General features: G+C 39.1%; 1 protein-coding gene across 6 annotated transcripts in view; it reads right to left on the reverse strand.

Annotated features, from left to right (window-relative positions):
* Positions 1-18,141, reverse strand: part of EP300 (E1A binding protein p300) — a 62,126-nt gene that overhangs the window by 34,588 nt on the left and 9,397 nt on the right. For 5 of the 6 annotated variants that reach the window (XM_053979027.1, XM_053979025.1, XM_053979024.1 and 2 more), the window contains exons 3-4: positions 10,535-11,190; positions 1,710-1,886 (exon numbers count right to left, since the gene is read on the reverse strand). In XM_053979027.1, coding sequence (XP_053835002.1) covers positions 1,710-1,886; positions 10,535-11,190 — 833 coding nt within the window. The remainder of the gene's footprint in view (positions 1-1,709; positions 1,887-10,534; positions 11,191-18,141) is intronic. The other variant, XM_053979028.1, reaches the window with a different exon arrangement.

The raw sequence follows: 18,141 nt of genomic DNA on the forward strand, positions 1-18,141 counted from the left end.
ACCTTTTCCATTGAATCAGGCAGCAGATTAGGAGGTTGAACCCCAATGCTTTATGTGCAGCAAACTTGCACATAAGCATTCAAAACAAGCATCTCCTAGTCTCTGCAAGAGATTAAGCACAGCTTCAGGATAATAAACACCACAGAACTAATGTCAGGTATGGCAACATCTAGTTTGTCTTCTCTGCTTCTGTTTATTTATGCAGAACTCTTTGTATTCCTTTCAGGTGACATTTGAGGATTACTCAAATAAGAGAGGCTCAGGTACTCTGTGTTGCTTGTATCACTTCAGTTTAACAGACTTCAGTTTCTAATTGACTCTTCAGGTTCTACAGGATGTTTCTGGAGATCTCCAGCTCTTTAGACCCCAGCTACCTGTGTTTCTAAACCCCAGTTCTCCTATTGCTCTTGACTACTAGTATTAACCTTTCATTTTACAAGGCGTCTTCACCAATTAGTCAGGTCCTCATGGTCTGTGCATGTTCCAGTATCACCATAACTGTCTTGTTTGCAGCCTGGCGTTGTAACCGACAGCTGAGACAGCAACAACTTTAAATTCCTACGTTCAGCTGGGTACCAGCTTCAAAAGAGTTATACGCTCGGCACTGAACACAAACTTGACAGCTGGGGTTCTGAACAAGTTTTGGCTGCTTTTTTATTGATTCATACAACCAACTGGTTTGCTTGTCTTCCAATGTTTCATGCTCAACTTAAAAAACCATTAAATAAAGATCACAGGATGGAGCTCTTTTTAATTTAAAGGTACTAAAGTTAACTGGAAATGGTTTTCAGCAACAGTTAGTAAGATCAATAGACAGACCCTCCCAGGGGGTGTGTGGGTGAAATTTGAAGCAGGGAGAAACAAGCTATATTCAGAAAAATGAATTTGTTCCCTAAATTAAAAATAAATAAATACAAATTTAAAAAAAAAATATATAGGGGGAAAAAAGCCTGGTAAGACATGCTGCATGTCATACCCCTAACCAATGTAAACTTTGAAAATGGGGCATATCAGGTTTAAGCTCAAGCCAGGGAATCTAATGTTAAGGCATGTGGTGAGGCACTGGCATTTACAAGCTCAGGTCATCCACTTTTCCCACTATTCTTACTTCCCCTTTCCTTAAGTCCTGCTGCAATTAAAGTGGAGGGGAAAGGGAAAGGTACCAAGGCTACTACAGTTGCCAGGGAAACACCTCCAGCATCAGGACTGTTGTGCAGTTCATGTAATTCACAAGAACCAACACACAGCCGGGGTTTCTAAGCCCTATCACAGGCAATACCTGTTTGAAAAGGGACACCTCTCTTTACCAAAAGTGCCAGTGAGTACAAGCAGGAAAACAATTCTCCAGACAGAGATACTCTGAGAAGGGGCCCAATACAGCAACAGCAAAAGAAAGGATGGGACAGGAGGGCAGAGGTGTCCAAACAGGTTGCAAAGCTCATTTCAGCTAAGGAGCTCCATTCCATTTTCCCTGTTAACAGGGTTGGAAGGCCAAAGTGTGGAGATGCAGTTTATCAACACAGAAAGCACAACTCAGCCCTCTCCCTCATATCAGTCCTAGGGGTTGAAACAAGTGCATTCTGTGTGGATTCCAAACACATATTCATCCTGGGTAATACAGCTGCAAAAAACTTAAAATGTGGCAAGACCAGAGCATATTTTTCCTCTTTACCACAACATTTTATGAATACACCTTTCATTCTACTTACCATATTAGGCATTCCTGCCCCAGGAACTGGCTTCTTGTCCATTGGAAATTGTGGTAAGCTATTCTGCAGTCCAGCTTTATTCTGCATCTGAGGGCCAAGTCCACTGGCTCCAATCTGCTGCCCAGTATTTTGACTATAGGGCTGACCATAAGGGCTGGGATTGCTCATCATTCCCATCTAGGAATTAAAATTGTAAGGTGTTCAAGTAAGATAATTTAAGTTCTCAATGTATAAGGCAAATTTATACTTCAGAGAAGCAAGAGAGATCACAGCCACAAGCTGGCTGCAATGCAATACTGACCCACATGCTTCCCCTGCTCCTTCATGTTCACAGACTTACTCATCACACAACATTACCTTCTCAACTAGACAGTTCCTGTAAACACAACAAAGCCAACTTTGCAGCCTTTGAGATCTGACTGGAAGAAAGTGGCCTGATTATTTATTTACAAAATATTTTCAACAGATTTCTCATTTCACCTTTGTGAATTCTACAAATTTCGCAAATTTGTACCATGGACTACATAATTCTTCCAGACTTGAGTTCTCCTCCCTGCACTTGTGCAGACTCCAAATGGAGACAAATACCATGTTCATTTGTATCAGCACAGTTTATCCCAAAACTATCCTACTCAACTGCTAGCACTCCCACAGCTCGTCTCCAGACAGGCATAACAATGCATGTCTGCATTATCAGTACACAAACATTTTCAATTTAAGAATACACCACAGTCATAGGTAACACCTCACAGTCACACCAATTCATTTTCAGTACTAGAGGTCAAAGGAGAGGACAGGTAGAAAGTCTGCAAACAAAACAAATCTACTGAACCATTCAGCCACAGAGGAAATAGATTCATGTTTCATACAAGCCATATGCATATTCAACCAGAATATACCGTTTATTGTCTTGGAACACCCAGAACCTAAAGAACAAGAAGCAATCTTGCCAATAAAGTTGATTGTCCTCTGATATTTTTTTCCATTCCTTGCATTCCCATTTATTTTCCATGGGGAATTTGGCCTTCTAGGACCAAAAGAACTAGACATAGAGGACCAGAAAAACTGGAGATTTTTTTCAAGATTACCAAGTTCTCACCATTACTCAGGCAGGATCCTCAAGGAGCCATAACTCAAAAACAATGGCACAAAAATACTTAAAAGAGTTGTGTTGTTTCAACTCACATTAGCATTTGACTAGACAATGTCCAGTCTCCTTGATGCTCTTTGGTTCAAAGCATTTTCCTGCATTCAAAGAACGTAACTCCATGGTAGGTCTGTTTCCAATCACTTCTACATTTATTCTCAAAGCATCCTCCCCTAGCAGAAACACCTTGTTTCTGCTCGCCAATCTACTTCAACCTGCACTAGAAGTAACCAACATTCTCTGAGATTACCTGCAATTAGTCACACTTCTCTTTTTCAGGCTATAACAACCTTCAATCCATTATAATAGCCTTCAGTTTGCATTTACAAAATAAGGCAGGATCAAACTCAAGCTACAGGAAAAGGAATACAAGATTCACTAAAGAACCTGCCACTTCAGACATCTGATATGCACAAGTGAATTCACTTGAGCACAGCCCTCCTCCTCCTCCACACATAAGCAATAACCATAATCACACAGCAGTAATTCATTAGAGAGCAATGAAAAGAATCTCTACACATGGCAGAAAAACAAACTATGTAATGATCAAGCAGAACTAAAAGCCTTCCTTCCCACGGCCATGTCTCGACCACAATGAATACACCTATGGTGACCAATGAAGCAGTTGCTGCCAAAACCAGGGCAGGCAAGACCCAAAGCCTTCCTTCCTCTCCCTCAGAAGACTAATAAGATCTTTTGTGCAAGTTAAGCTAAAGGCAAAGGGAGAAGAAAGGCATAAGGAGTCAGCAAACACACTTTCGGAAATATTCCCCATTGTCACTGCCACCTCAAACTGATGAGCAGGTTTCAAGGCTTAGGGAAGGCCTGACATTGAGAATTAGTCCCTTAGGAAAACAAGCTATGTTTTCCTGTAAGACAGCCCTATCCCTTTGAGGGAATCTCAAAACTCCAGAGAGAGTTTTGAAAGCAAGGACATCCCCAAAACCATAGATTTCTGAGCAAAGCTTTCAAGTTCATTAACAATCACAGCTCCCAAAGCTATTTGACATCTGAGAGTACACCAAAGCACCGACAAACTGGCTATTACTATCACCAGCCCAATTTGCCTTCTGTAACTTATGCTGCTGTCAACCTTAAAAAACAAAAAACAAACAAAACATTCAGAATTAAATGCTGAAGGCACATTTTCACAACTTGGTGTCACAGGGAGAAATCAAGACACCCAACTCAGACAACTGGAATTTTATATCAACACTAATATCAAAGGGTTCAGAATAACTGTGGCCTTGTGAGCCAGCTCTGTCCTGACTACAGGGTAAGAAACTCAAACCTAGACTTAAAAAGGACACTTTTTCTATGTCACCTAAAACAACTTTCTAATGAAACTCACAGATGAGGTTTCACCATTTATATTTGCAACAAAGCTGAACACAAACTTTATGTGAAGCTTCTGACATTTTTAAATTACTCATCAAGTTGGCTCAGCACAAGGACCTCTGATGCTTTTCCAAACATCAGCCACTGGCACTATTTGGGGTGCAAGACCAGCCCCCTCCAAGACTCTCTCCATGGCAGAAACACAGGGCTCCCCTCCCCCTCCACCCCACTCTGCAAGGGAACTGGCAGCAGAACACCACATGCCCAGCTGAGCCTAGCTGCTCCTTACCAGGGGTAATACTTTCCCATTGCAGGTTACAGGAGAGACAAAGATCAGAGAAGCTCAGGCCAGGTTGGCAGGCAAGCACACCAAACTGACTCAAAGCCAGGCAATCAAGCGACACCTAAGATGCTAAAAACCAAATTCCTCAAGGTCTCCCTGAACAAATCAGCAGCCATTACTTGATCCAGGTGAGACTGACACCTGCCAGATCCTTGGCTGAACCTCACGCAAAGCCCCCCAGTCCTGCCATCACAGACTAACCTGACACCAACCACCTGCAATGCAACTCTAGAGTGAGTCAAGAGAAACATCATTTGGGAGATTCTCCACCTGGCACAAGGTGGCCTTGTGATCCTGCACAAGAAGCAGAAGCATGCTCATGTTATTTGCTGTGACATGTTGAGAAACATGAATACAAGAAAACATGTAACAGGAAGAAATGTATGGCCTTATGACTACAGAATGAAGATCAAAATCCCGTATAATTGTATCGGTAGGCAACAACCAGAAAGACTGACACACAGTTCATCAGCACATTAATGTTCTTTGGGAGGGGATAGATAAACAAGTGCAGAAGAACCAGCCAAAGAAAGGTGGTGTTAATACCACTGCATAAAAGAAGTATGAGGCTTCATCTGCAATACAATGCAAAAACATACATGGCTTCATCATAGCTACAAGTCAGCAAGTACAACCTCTACTTACTCTTCCTGGTCACCACATCTTTCACTGCCTTTCCTACTTCTCTTCATATTCATCCAAAGTTTTTCTTCCTCTCCTCACCTCACAGCTTCCACTTAATTTCATCATATATGCAAGAACTTGCAGACAAGGAAGAACAGACAGAAGTCCAATTCACAGTAAAGAAGAAGAAAACAAGGAAGATAATAAAATGGTGATAATAGAAAACAAAGGTAATCTCAAATGATTCTACCTTTTACATACACAATAGAAAACAACTTGACTTTCCTGCATCCAGGGGAAGAAGGGGCTGTCGATACTGGAATGGTGAAAGGTGTGTATCTCTCACCATGGATGACATGAGTTCAGGAACCATCCTAGTTTACAAGTAGCATCAGACAGGGCTGTTCAGATACTCTCCCCCGTCTAAGAGGAGCAACTACAAAAGCAGAGAAAATTCCCCAAGGTTTTATTCTAATGCCGTGAAACAGATGCATCTTCAGTTCTGAAGAAGATCAAGTAACTAACTCTGCTTCTAGTTTTACTGTTAATACCACAGAGCACAAATTGAAAAGAAATACCTGCTACAAGTATGGACACAGGCATTGCAAATATTCTACCATTTCTCTGTAAGAACAACTGCAGCATTAACATTCTAATATTTGAAAGACAGCTAGATATCAGCATTAGTATTGAACTGTGACCAGCTTTTAGGTTTGCAAAGATAACTATAAGCATGGAGAAGTAAACAAACAGAATTAAGTTTTAATAACATTCTTTCAAAGAATCCAGAATTCACAGTATCAACTATGTATATCTCTACCAGGGAAACTGCAGTGCATGGTTTAGTTTAAGGCTACACTGATGATATCTAGTATCCTTCCATATCCACAAGTTCACAAGTGAAAGTTAATTAACTTTCCCCAAACGGGAAATTTAATTTAAGTAAATTCCAGATTTAAAAACAAGAATTTACCGTACAACACTTCCTAGTGCCATTCTATGGACTGGTAGTGCACTACTGAACTCAAGCATACCCAAACTATGTTTTGCCAGTGCTGTCCGCTGCATTCTTTCCAAGGACTGTTATTGATTATTTTTCTTTGCACTTAACTGCATAGTATTTTAAGATACCTATTTCAAGACACCAGCATTATGTTGCTGCTATTTCTGCAAGAAACTCCCCATGCCACTCCAGAAACTTAGACTCACTTCTTCATTTTTCCCTCATAAACAAACACTCCTCTCTTACTCTGGTATAAGTGAACAATTATTCTTTTTTTCCCCACCTTAGTTTACCAAAGAAGACAAAGGCAAGGACTGGAACTCACACTACCCTTTGAATGGATTAATGTACTTGATCATATGGTATGCTTAGTCACAGACTGAACAGCATGGATACATTTACCTATTGAATCAAATAGCTACTGAAAAACAGAAAGGCAACCAAGAACAGTGACCACCTATCTAAAATGAGACTGAATATGCTAACACTAAGGAATATACAATGCTTTTATTTTCTTAATCTAATTTCACAATTTGAAGGTGACACCTTCAATCTCTTCAACTTTGAACAGAAATTTATTATTATGAAATTTCTTATTGTTCTACTCAGAAGAAGTTAAGGAGATTCTGACAAATTATGTTTGTCTTTGTAAAATATTGCCATTGAATCTTCTTAACAGAGGTTAAACTGATAACGCCAATAAGAGCAGAGAGCTTTGTACTTACTGAAAGAGTAAACCAAGTCACAAAGAATTACTACTGGAACTAAATATTTCAAGTGAAATGCTCACATAGCAGAGGCAGTAGTAATGCCCTTACTAATCTGAACTGCCTATACATCCACTTCATTAGTGGAGTAAGGGACCATTTCTTGACTCAGACAGGAAATGTAAGTGACCTGAAGGTCAGGTCTATCACTCTGTGGTAGAGCACCGCTATGACAGAAATGTGTAGAGCGACTCAGACACAAAATACCCTCGTCCCCTCATACGAGGCTGGACAGGTAAGACCCTAACAGAGCACTCTCAACAAAACTCAGTGGAAGAACAAAACAGAGGTTTTAACTAGATAAAATTCCAAATGAAGAGTGGTTCAAAACTAGAAACAATAATCAGCTTTTAGCAATTCAATCTTTGTAATAAGTTACCTGTTCCCATTTAAATCAAAGCTGTAAAAATATCTAAAACACAACACATGAAAAATACTTCAATGATGACAGAACCCAAGTATTACAAACAATTTCCAAAACAATTTCAAGAGTAAAAGGCATGTCTGTTATCCTCTTAACTTGCACAAAACCAAGCACACAGAAAACAAAAAACTATTCAAGAACACAAAACTCCTTACAATTCCTTCCCCTCCAAACTTCTAACACTTCCTTTCAGGGTAGATGTTCACGGGCATTTTTACAACTGTACTGTAAAAGTAGGATTCACACCCTCCTTTGACAGGCAAGATCAATTCCTTTAAAAAATCCTCTTCCTAATATAAGGATACTAGCTTTCCAAATGATGAGTATAAACTGGACCTGAAAAACAATTCAAATTAATTCTTTTTTTAATGACCACCTGAGTTTCAATTTCAGTCAGGTTTAGTTTCTGCACACAACCTATCATGCAACTGGCACAGAGACAGCATCCAGACAGAACTGCTTCTTCATAAGTTGGTGACTGCTAACATCAGGACAGAAAATTACAGGATGGAAGCATGAGATTGTGACAGAACAAGTTTATGAACAGAAATAATTTATAGAGACATTTGGGATTTCAAGTCCTAAAAGTAACATGCACAACTAGAGAAGGTCAGAAGTACATAGAGAATGAGCAAAGCAAGTGTTCCACTCTCTTGCTAGTCAGTATTTTGGGAAGAGAGGAAGAAAACTTCAGTAACTCCACAGAATAACAGAACAAAGCAAAAACATAACCAATTTCACTTTCCAAATTGACTAGCTCCTTGGAGCTCATCTTTCCTGTTAGAAGAGCATAAAATCCTCCCTCCCAATTACTTAACATCACAGGTAACATAAGCTATTCCATACAAACCATTGCACAATACACATCCATCTCACTGAGAGAGAACTCTCTGAAGCAACCCTCCCATCACCTAAAGGGGCTGCCTTTGGCAAGCTAACATGATGAACAATCATAAACCAAAGTATCTTGTCTGATTTTTTTCCTCCTACTGAAGGAGAGCTTTTGGATAACGTGCATTTTTTGCGGCAATGAAGGAAACCTAGAGAAGTTATTACACCAACTCCCACTTTAACAGCAACATGCTACTAAATTTACCAATTTTTAAAAATGGCTTTTAAAAACAACTGCTTAAGGTCTTCTGTTTCATCTACTTTTTGAAGATTTGTAGGTGGGAAAACCCAAAAGCAGATGGGTGGGGAGATAAAACGGTCAGACATTACTGTTGTCAGACTTTGCTAACTCTACTGTATGAAGTGAAACACAGGCTCCCTGCCAACAACCAAACCAATTGAAGACATTCCGGAATTTCAGCCTCCATTTCAGACTGTTCTCTCTCATCTGACAGTTTCAACTCCTTTATGAGGAATATACCCACTATACTTAACACAAAATGTCTCAAGATTGTTTTATCAGCAATTAAAGAACCCTAAGTATTTTTAACCATTCTGGGACTATGAAATAAAAAACAGAAGCTATTGTGTATTTGGTCTGAAGAGTCTCAAAAGCATAAAGTGTTCTTAATTTACATGTATGGAACTTTTGGAATTTAAGTAAGGAAAGGAGACAATTTAATTTTAGATGAAATTGGTCAAAAGCTTGACTTTATGTCCTTTCTTTACTTTTAGATAAATGAGTTTATTATAGTGCATAGCCCTACTTTAGCTCTGATAAGTAAGGATGAAGTTGCATTTCATCCAAACACTCAATACATCAATTTTTGACCTCTGAAGACAGCCTTCTGAAGATCATTTTTTTTTTACAGCCAAGGAATAATGAATGAGGGGTTATATAATCCCAATGCAAGAACACTTCAAGCAGCTACATATTTCTTACCACTGTAAGCTGCATATAAGTTTTCTACTGTAGTAATCAAGCTTTGCATCAATTTTCCTATCAGGCAAAAATATCTGAAATGACCAGACCACAGAATCAACTCATTACTTAAAAAAAAATATATACATATACACACACACCCACACCCACCCTCCCAAAAGTTAGCACACTGAGCTTAAGCAAGCAACTAACACCAAAGAATTTCATAATTAATGTTCACAAGACACAAAAGTCATTTCACTTAATATATTAAAGCATGAAAAAAACATTAATACACAGCATAATTTTTATGTATGTTTCAAATACATTTATAGACTGCTATTTATCATTCCAAGTCCTCCAAGTGGATTGACTTTAGGCATTCAGAGATAGATTTAGGTATTGCAAAAGCACCTTAAAAAAACCTCTCCCATCAGTAGCCAAGAAGCACAAAATACCCACTTAAAGTGACTGAAGTATTTTTTAGGCTTTTCATCAAAACCTTAAAAAAAATGGAGAATACTCAAGTGGCTCCTACACTAAGCTGGCTAATTGTGCATGACAAAAATTAAACTGAAGACATCCTTTTATCCTTAGTTAAACCAGGAGATCTTCTCTCATCTTTTCAGTGACTTATGACAACAACTTTCTTCCAACCTCCTAGATTACAAAAGCACATATATTTCCCACTCAGTATTCAATTTTTTTTTTTTTTTTTAGCTTTCTGGTTTACTCTCCAATAGACAAAGCCACTGCAAATTTTAAAACTAGAACTGAGTCACATTAAAAGTCTTAAGAATTCAACATTGTCTTTAGGCGTCTACACAAGCATTCATTCTCCACCACTAACTCGAATACCCAGCACACACAGTGAGTAGAGCAGTCAATTCAAACCTGGGTGCAGCTCTCAGCATCTGCTATAGCACAAACACTCGGCTGATCTCAGACAACAAATACTTGCCTTAACTGTCAAACAGAAAAAAGCACCACAGCACCTAAAAAGTCCTGATGGATTCCCATCACACTCGCAATACCAGCATCACATTAGATGGAAAAATACAGTTGCAGAGAAAGCATAAAACAGAATAAAATACAATCAAGTTACTTTTCAGTGTAATGGATAATCTGTACTGTCACAAGATTTCTAAATAGGTTCCTTAATCTAGTCATTGTCTTGCCTGTTGTGCAAGATTCAATTTTTGCTTCGTATGACCATCACAAATTCCACTTTAGCGGCATATAAACTATTTAATCCATCATACAGGATTCTTAAAGAAAAAATCCTATAGAATCCACAGTGCAGAGGATTAATTTTGCAAAACTAAGTCAACAATGAGGAAAAGTAATGAAGTTTAGCTTGTCTTACCTTGTTCATGGCTCCAGGCTGTGGCCCTCTTAGTCCAGCCTGCCCTCCCATCTGTGGAGTGCCTTGTTGCAGTGTCTCAGCCAACAAGTTCCCAGTGCCCATTCCTGGGTTTGGGTATGGCATATTGGGTCGCCCTCTGCCTGCTCCAATTGAACCGTTCATGACTTGCCCCTGCATCATCCCCTGTCCGTTGCCTGCTGCCAACATGCCAGGATTCATGCCAGCACTCATCCCTGTGTTCATTCCCATGCCAGGCTGGTTAACTGGGCTGTTCACTGTTGGCATCATTGCTGCTGTGGATTGAGCAGAAGGACCCTGGTTTGGTCCACTTGCACTCATCGCCATACTGGGAGAAGTCAACCCAGCCTGTGCCATGGGGCTTTTCACCATGCTATTTAACATTCCCATTCCAGGACTATTTTGTTGGGTTTGACTGGTCATGCCTTGGCCAGGGCCACCAACACCCATATTGAGATTTGGGGAGCTACCAGCCCGTAGAAGTTCAGACAGCTGCTTGTGTTTAGAGGCAGCATCTTGTGCCAGGCCAAGGCTGGTCTGCAGCTGATTAATGTCACCACCATTGGTGAGTCCAAGTTCTGTGGAGCTGATCAGTTCATCTGGCAAGTCATGTTCCAGATCAAAGAGAGATCCAAAATCTGAAAAACAAACCAGATTGTGTATGAGGTCAGAGCAATTAATAGCATCTTGAAGTTTCTACTTTTTAATTTCCAGCAAAACTTGACTTTTTGTGTTTGAGCAAAATTCCCTTATCAGTTCTTATTGAAAGCTATCTAATTTGTCAGGATAAAAGTGATTCTAAACTTTACGGTGTCTAAACTAGAGAAAACCATTCTACTTCAGCTTTCTAAAATTTGTGTTGAAAGATCATTGGGTATCTCAGCCTATGATCTCTCAACTTGAGAATTTTGACAAAGGAGGAGTGAAAAATACATACCAAAATATCTCAGAGTTAGCCAATGAAATTAAAGAGCAATTGCAAAAAAGAATTAGCAGGTTGATGGGAAAACACTGTCTTTAAAACTTTTGCTAAATTATTGCTTTTGAAACAGAAATAATTAATACAGCAATATAACTTAAAAAATGTTTACTACTTATTAAATAATAAATAGAGGTTTGGTTATAGGGTTTTATATTGAATTGGGTTGTCTGGCATTTGGTTTGGTTGGTTGTTTTGGTTTCTTTTTTGGGCAGCTGTTTGGTTTTTTTATTCTTCCACATGCAGTCATTACCAGCATTGAATTGCCAAATTTCATTGAACTTCATTGGACAGACAGTATCTTCCCACAACAAATACTGTCAGAAAACAAAGTAACCCTGGAGGGTCCTTGCCACAAAGCTGTGAAAAACACTAGGATGAAAAAACGAATTCCCACCTCAAGAGCTCATGCAAAGCAATCCCCAAGGTAACTAAGTGGCGAAAGACTGCTATTTGGAATATACAGATACAAGAATATTACATAGTACCCAAAACCAATTTGCTGAAGAGAATAAATTCTTATGTCTGCAGTAGTATGCGTGCCTTAGTCTAGTTAATCTATGGTAGTTAAACCAAAAATAACTTGGAAAGCTTATGGTTTCTGACATGCATTAATGACAACTTCCCTCTCCAAGTGAGAGAGGAGCTGGTGTGTTGTTCTCACCAACCATGAGCGTCTGGTGAGGAATGCAAGGCTCAAATGCAGCCTTGGCTGCAGTGACCAAAAAAGGTGGAGCTCAAGATGCAAATAGTCCAAATAATAGAGGGAAAAGTCTACAGTTGAGCAGCATGTAAGTCAGAAAAGTTCATCAGCATTATCCATCTGTTTAAAATGTTTCACATGATACTATACCCAAATTGCCAAACACCTGGACTAACAGAGTTTCTACAACTTCACAAGTGTTATCACGGATAAGATTATGACTTTAGAATTCTGAAAATATGGTATGAGATTGTCAAGAATGCAGGTACATCACAACAGGGATTTTAACACTCCTTTTATACACTCTACATTAGTACAAACCACCAGAGACAGAAAATTTCCATTAGGAACTTTTAAACTATTAAAATGAAATAGCCCATTCTTCATTATTACATATCTTCTGCTAGAAGTTATGCTTTGCAAGACACACTAAGGACTGATCATCCATTTGCATGACTGGTATTTTTGAAGATTCAAAAGTGAAGGAACAATCAGAAGAATAAATCTTTGTCCAACTTCTCTTTCATCTAAAATTAATAACTTAATGTTGTGTGTCAGTAGATTCATCTAAAAAGACACCACACACACCCCCATTCACACAAAAAACCTGAATAACCAAAACAAACAACAAAACAAAAAACTGAAAGCAAAACCAACTTACAATGCTCAGCGTTTAACTTAAGAATTACATTTCAATGAACAGGGGAAGAGTTAGTGGAAGAGACCCTAAAATTAGAGATCAATGAAATGGAAAAGGCAATAAAAAAAATTGGTGACAGCTTCAATCAGCTTCCATTGGCACCTTAAGAAGCTTGTTAGGACACGTTTAACAGGCAACTGTTGAAACATTACATCCTGAAAACACCCTGCTAATAACGTGACAAAGAACCCACCAGTGAGGAAGGAGTAAAAGATACAATCAGGAACTCACAAGTTAGTCTGTGGTCCTCAATGATGAAGAAACAAAACTGAAAACAAAATTAAGTGACTTGAAAAAACATGACCCAGCACAAAGCCTGTACCTACACCCTAACCGTCATGGCAGCCCAGACATCTCCCATCAGCACCCACACAGTCCAAAGGCCATGTTTTTGACTCTTTCTAGTTGGGCAAAGCATTTCTGCTCTTGAACAAACACAACTCCCAGTACAGAGCAAGTCCCACACCAAAAATCCTTGCTTCACCTTTCTTGCGTTCAGACCATTGCATATAAAGCCCTTCACAAAACCAACTGGAAAGTGACTGGTAAATGTTTGAATATGAAAAACGAATTTGTTTTTCAATCTACCACATAGTATTTTCTCAGGAAGACCCACATAGATGATTTCAGATGCAACACCACAAAGGGGCAGTGCAATTCTTGTTTTGAGAGACAAAGATTTGATCATCTTGACTCATAAGAAAATATTAATCTGTTTCTCTGAAGACCTCACTTCCTTAAATTCTCCCTCCTCCTAAATGAGGAGATAATTCCAGGGTTTACTACCCATTACTAACTGGAGCATCCAGGTACAAGCTATCTGAACTCCTTGGCCTGATTGTTCTGTGACATCAGTGAACAGGAAGAAAAATGTCATAAAAACTGTAAGTGGCATTAATTCTTTTTATTAATACCTTAAAACACAATATAGCACAAACTACATTAACAAAACCCATCCCCAACCTGAATGGCTGTGAAGTAATCCTAACTGGATTCATTCTTTACATCAAAACATCTAAGACATTCAATATAAAACTTTCACATAAAACTAACTTGCTAGGATTTTTAATCCTAGAGAATATACTAGAGACAATTCATTGTAAAAGAATACTGTCAACTGTTATTCAGAATTGTAAGTAGTAACTACCAAGAATGCAATATCCTGGTATGAGTTTGCTCTTTTTAGAAGTCTTTTCCAAAAATAAACCTTCGAAGTCTTCTTTAGCCAGTAGATATAGATAAAAATTTTCAATTGTCTGCTCAGCTATGAAAATAGCATTTTTAGTCAACTGCTGGGAGACAGAAATTTTCTGATGCAGGACTGAAACAAAACCTCAAATGACCATAAAGATTAATAGGACCTTGTGCATATATAACAGTTGCAATCCATTTCAGTCTTCTACATAGAACTGGCGCCCTGAAGGCCACCGTAGAGAGTTCTACCTATGACCAAGCCAAAAACTGTCAAGGCTGGGCCAGGCAGCTCACAAACCATGTGAAAACAAGATCATATATACTCACACAAGAGACAAAGGCATAGCTTAAGACAATGGTGAGAAGTATCCAGAGAGCTGATTGACTTTCCAGCACACTGAGCTCACTGCTACTCTTGCAATCTGTTTCATTAAAGATATGCACAAAGATTTCTCGCTAACAAAATCAAGCTGTGGGGAGGCAGAGGAGGAAGATTAGTCCTGCAAAGGTTTGTCCACTTGATTCATCATCTCTAGAGATCCTAACACAGAAAAACTGGGATGTAACAGAACTGACAGTATCTGGCCTAAAGCCTAAAACCATCCAGTAATACACTGGTAGGAAGTGTCAGTGGTGGACCTGAATCCTGACCTCATCCTGATCTCAGTAGAGCAGCACAGAGTGATTCCCCATCGTGCTCTTTATTGTATTAGTAGTGTATTTCTTTCTACAGGTGACAGGAACATATAGAATAGATTGCTGCTGCCACCCAAGAGGCAAAGAAAAGAAAACCTCAAAACAACATCTAAGTAGTAGATCTGAAAGTCTTAATCTGTGATCATCTCAACATGCAAAGGCATATCATATCCTTTTAGGAACTGTACCACTATTGAACACTTAGCAAGTCTTTAGAGAAAAAAAAAATCCCAACAACTTAACCTGGCTACATTAGATCTGTAGTGAGAAAATCAGAAAACACAGTAGGAGCAGGTCCATCTCTATCAGTGGTGGTTCAGTTAGACTGGATTAAGTAGTATGAACTGTGCCCTAAACTGTGAGAAGGCAACTTCAAATATCAGTGTACTAACCTGCATTGCATACTATGGACTGTCTTCTTGATTTTGCATTCTACTTGAAAACTCTGCCTTTGACAATGTCTAATCTGCAAGATGCAAGGGAACTGCCAGCCTGGGGTGAAAAGCCACCTGGCACCAAAATGGACTTTAAACTAATACATATGCAGAGTGTGCAATCAAAATCCTTAAGTCAATAAGACTTCAATGTCTTATCAAGTGATCAATTTTCAAATTAGCTACAAAGTATTTATTTCAAGTTAGTTTTACTGCAAGAGCACCTGGTAGCAACAGCTCTCAAAGCAGGCAAAGCAGCAATTTATGACAGTGTTTATAAAACAGGGAAAATATATCAATACTAACTACCTAGCAAGGAAATCAGCATGTGTTCAGGTGGGACATAAAAGTTTCTTTTACGTGCTTTCTAACCTACAGTCAGGATCCCATTATTTTCTCATTTCTGGATTAAGACAACAGACCTTTACTTGTGGGAGGATGGATTGTAGGAGAATAGAGATAGTGCTGAAGGCAATCTTACCCCTGAGGAGTTGCAGCTGTACCAAAGAGTAGGAACAGCCTTGCCTTTAATAGGTCTCAGCTGTGTCCCATAAGGATGAGTGTTATAAAAGAGTGGGTTAGGTGGATGAGAGAGAGTTGGAGTCAGTCTGCTGCGAGGAGTAATGGTCAGGTGTTTGTGTTAGGGACAGTAAGGGTTAGTATGTGCTGCTGGGGACAGGAAGGGTCAGGTGTTTGTGTTAGGGACAGGAAGAAGTCAGCCAGCCTTGTGGAAGAAAGAGAAAAGGAGTCAGTGTTGCAAGGAGCTGCCTGTGAACACTCACAGGGAGAAGGTATGAAAGTCTTACAGTAAGATAATAAACTAACAGTGACAGTCAGTTCCCATCCACTGTTGATTGGTGCCAAGCACTGATGCCAACAATTGGTGGCCCATATAGGGATGAGTTCTGACATTTATTCACCTTTCAGAATAAAATAGGAATTTCTGTCTATATGGAAGCTATCTGGTCGCAGCAAATAGGCTGCAGTGAACAATACTGTTTTCTAGGAACATCCCTATGTGCTACAAAATAGCAATACTTTATTCTCACAGGTACTAACCCTTGGACTCAAGACATTGGAGCATTCAGTCTTGAGAAGAATTGGTACAAACTGAAGGAAAGCATGCGTGATCAGCAATGCCTCAAGAACCCTGCATGGCAGATAGGTCAGACAGCTACTGACTCCTGAGCCTACCCCTGTCAGACCAGCAAAGAGGTAAGAAACTCAATAGTTCCTATCCCTGTTTCCCATTTACTATATTCTAAACAGAGACACACCAACTTCAAAAGCTGCTGAATAGTCACCTTTTTACACAAATGTTTCTGAAGCCCAGCAACCTCTTAGTTGATCAACTTATATCACAGTCATTGGGTTCAAAATGAAACAGACAAGGCGTAATACATGACACTGAATACAAAGCATGTATGTGACAGGGTTGACAGGAACCACACATGGAAAACAACACTTTTGCTGTGCTTTCAGACAAAGAATAACAATAAGGTGCTGAGGTCAGTATCTTCCCTGACTGGGAATACAAAAGCTACCCATAACTGAACAGGACCTACATGTAACAGAGAAAGTACCCAGAAGATCCCACCAGTATTCCGGAGAAATCAGCCATAGAGGCTTGCAGTCAAGCACCAGCATTACAGGCCCTAAAACACACTGAAATGACCTTAAAAAAAAACAAAAACAAAAAACAAAAAAAAAAAAACCAAAAAAACACCAAAAAAAAAAAAAAAAAAAAAACCCCAAAAAAAAACCACCACCAACCAGAACTCAAAGTATAAAACCAAAAAAGGCAGGACAAGAAAAGGAGACACAATCTCTTAGGATAATCCTCAACTATCCATGAAAATGTAGAAGCAAAGGTGAAGCACAGTCTTGAAACAAAGTGCTAATAAAGTCATCAATTCCCAAGGCCCCTACAATGACAAAAAATTAAGCTAGACTAGTCCAGGCAGTTTTATCAGGGAAGAAAAAAACCCAAACAAAAACCCACATGCCTAAGGACAAAGCCACACACCAACCTGGTAGGAACTTTGATATAGTGCATTTTGGAGATCAAACCATCAAATCCATTAAAAGAGGGGGCTTTTCATGTAGCTACTCTATGAAGCCACAATTGCCCAATGGTAACACAAGTTCTGCCAAAATGTTCTAACTTAAACAGTAGTATTAATTTAAATTAACCTACTAAATTTATTTAAAATGAAGGGGCAAAACATCCACGTCAGCCTAAGATACTAAGGTCTAGAGTCATCATTGCAGCTACTGCTTCCAAAATCCTCAGAAGCGCTCCCTGTATAACCCTAATGGAGGGTGATCGCTTGCTCAGCAGCAACTGAGAATTCATGTTCTGTATTATGCTATTTGAGTAACAGTCTTCAGCGTTAGACCTTGATATTAATTGTTTCCTATAAGAAACTGGGAAAGCACTGCCACCTTCCTTCCCTGCCAATCCAGAAAAGACCTGAATTTCTTCACTACATCAAGAAACACTGTCATTTGAGGTAAGACTGTAAATAATACAAACAGAAAACATATGAAAAAACTTTATTCAAAACAACTGGAAGGCAACAAACACATAGGTTCAAAACATGGTAGCACACAATTTCTGGCAAAAATATTTTTAAAAACAAGCAAACACTTATTGATCAAAGTCCAATTCACCATGTAGAATGCACATGATTCCAATATTAGTTGTAACAACCAGGCATAAGTGTAAGTACTTTACAAGTGTGAACAACAACAAAAAATCGTTCTAAAGCAGCAATAGCATGTCATTCAACATCTACTGAAGTCCTAAAATTAGGACCTCACTCTCCATTTTCTAAACTATCCTAATCCCTATTCAAACACTGGTGTCAAACACATCAACTT

The sequence above is a fragment of the Vidua macroura genome, chromosome 5, assembly GCF_024509145.1.
Source record: "Vidua macroura isolate BioBank_ID:100142 chromosome 5, ASM2450914v1, whole genome shotgun sequence".
NCBI lineage: Eukaryota > Metazoa > Chordata > Aves > Passeriformes > Viduidae > Vidua > Vidua macroura.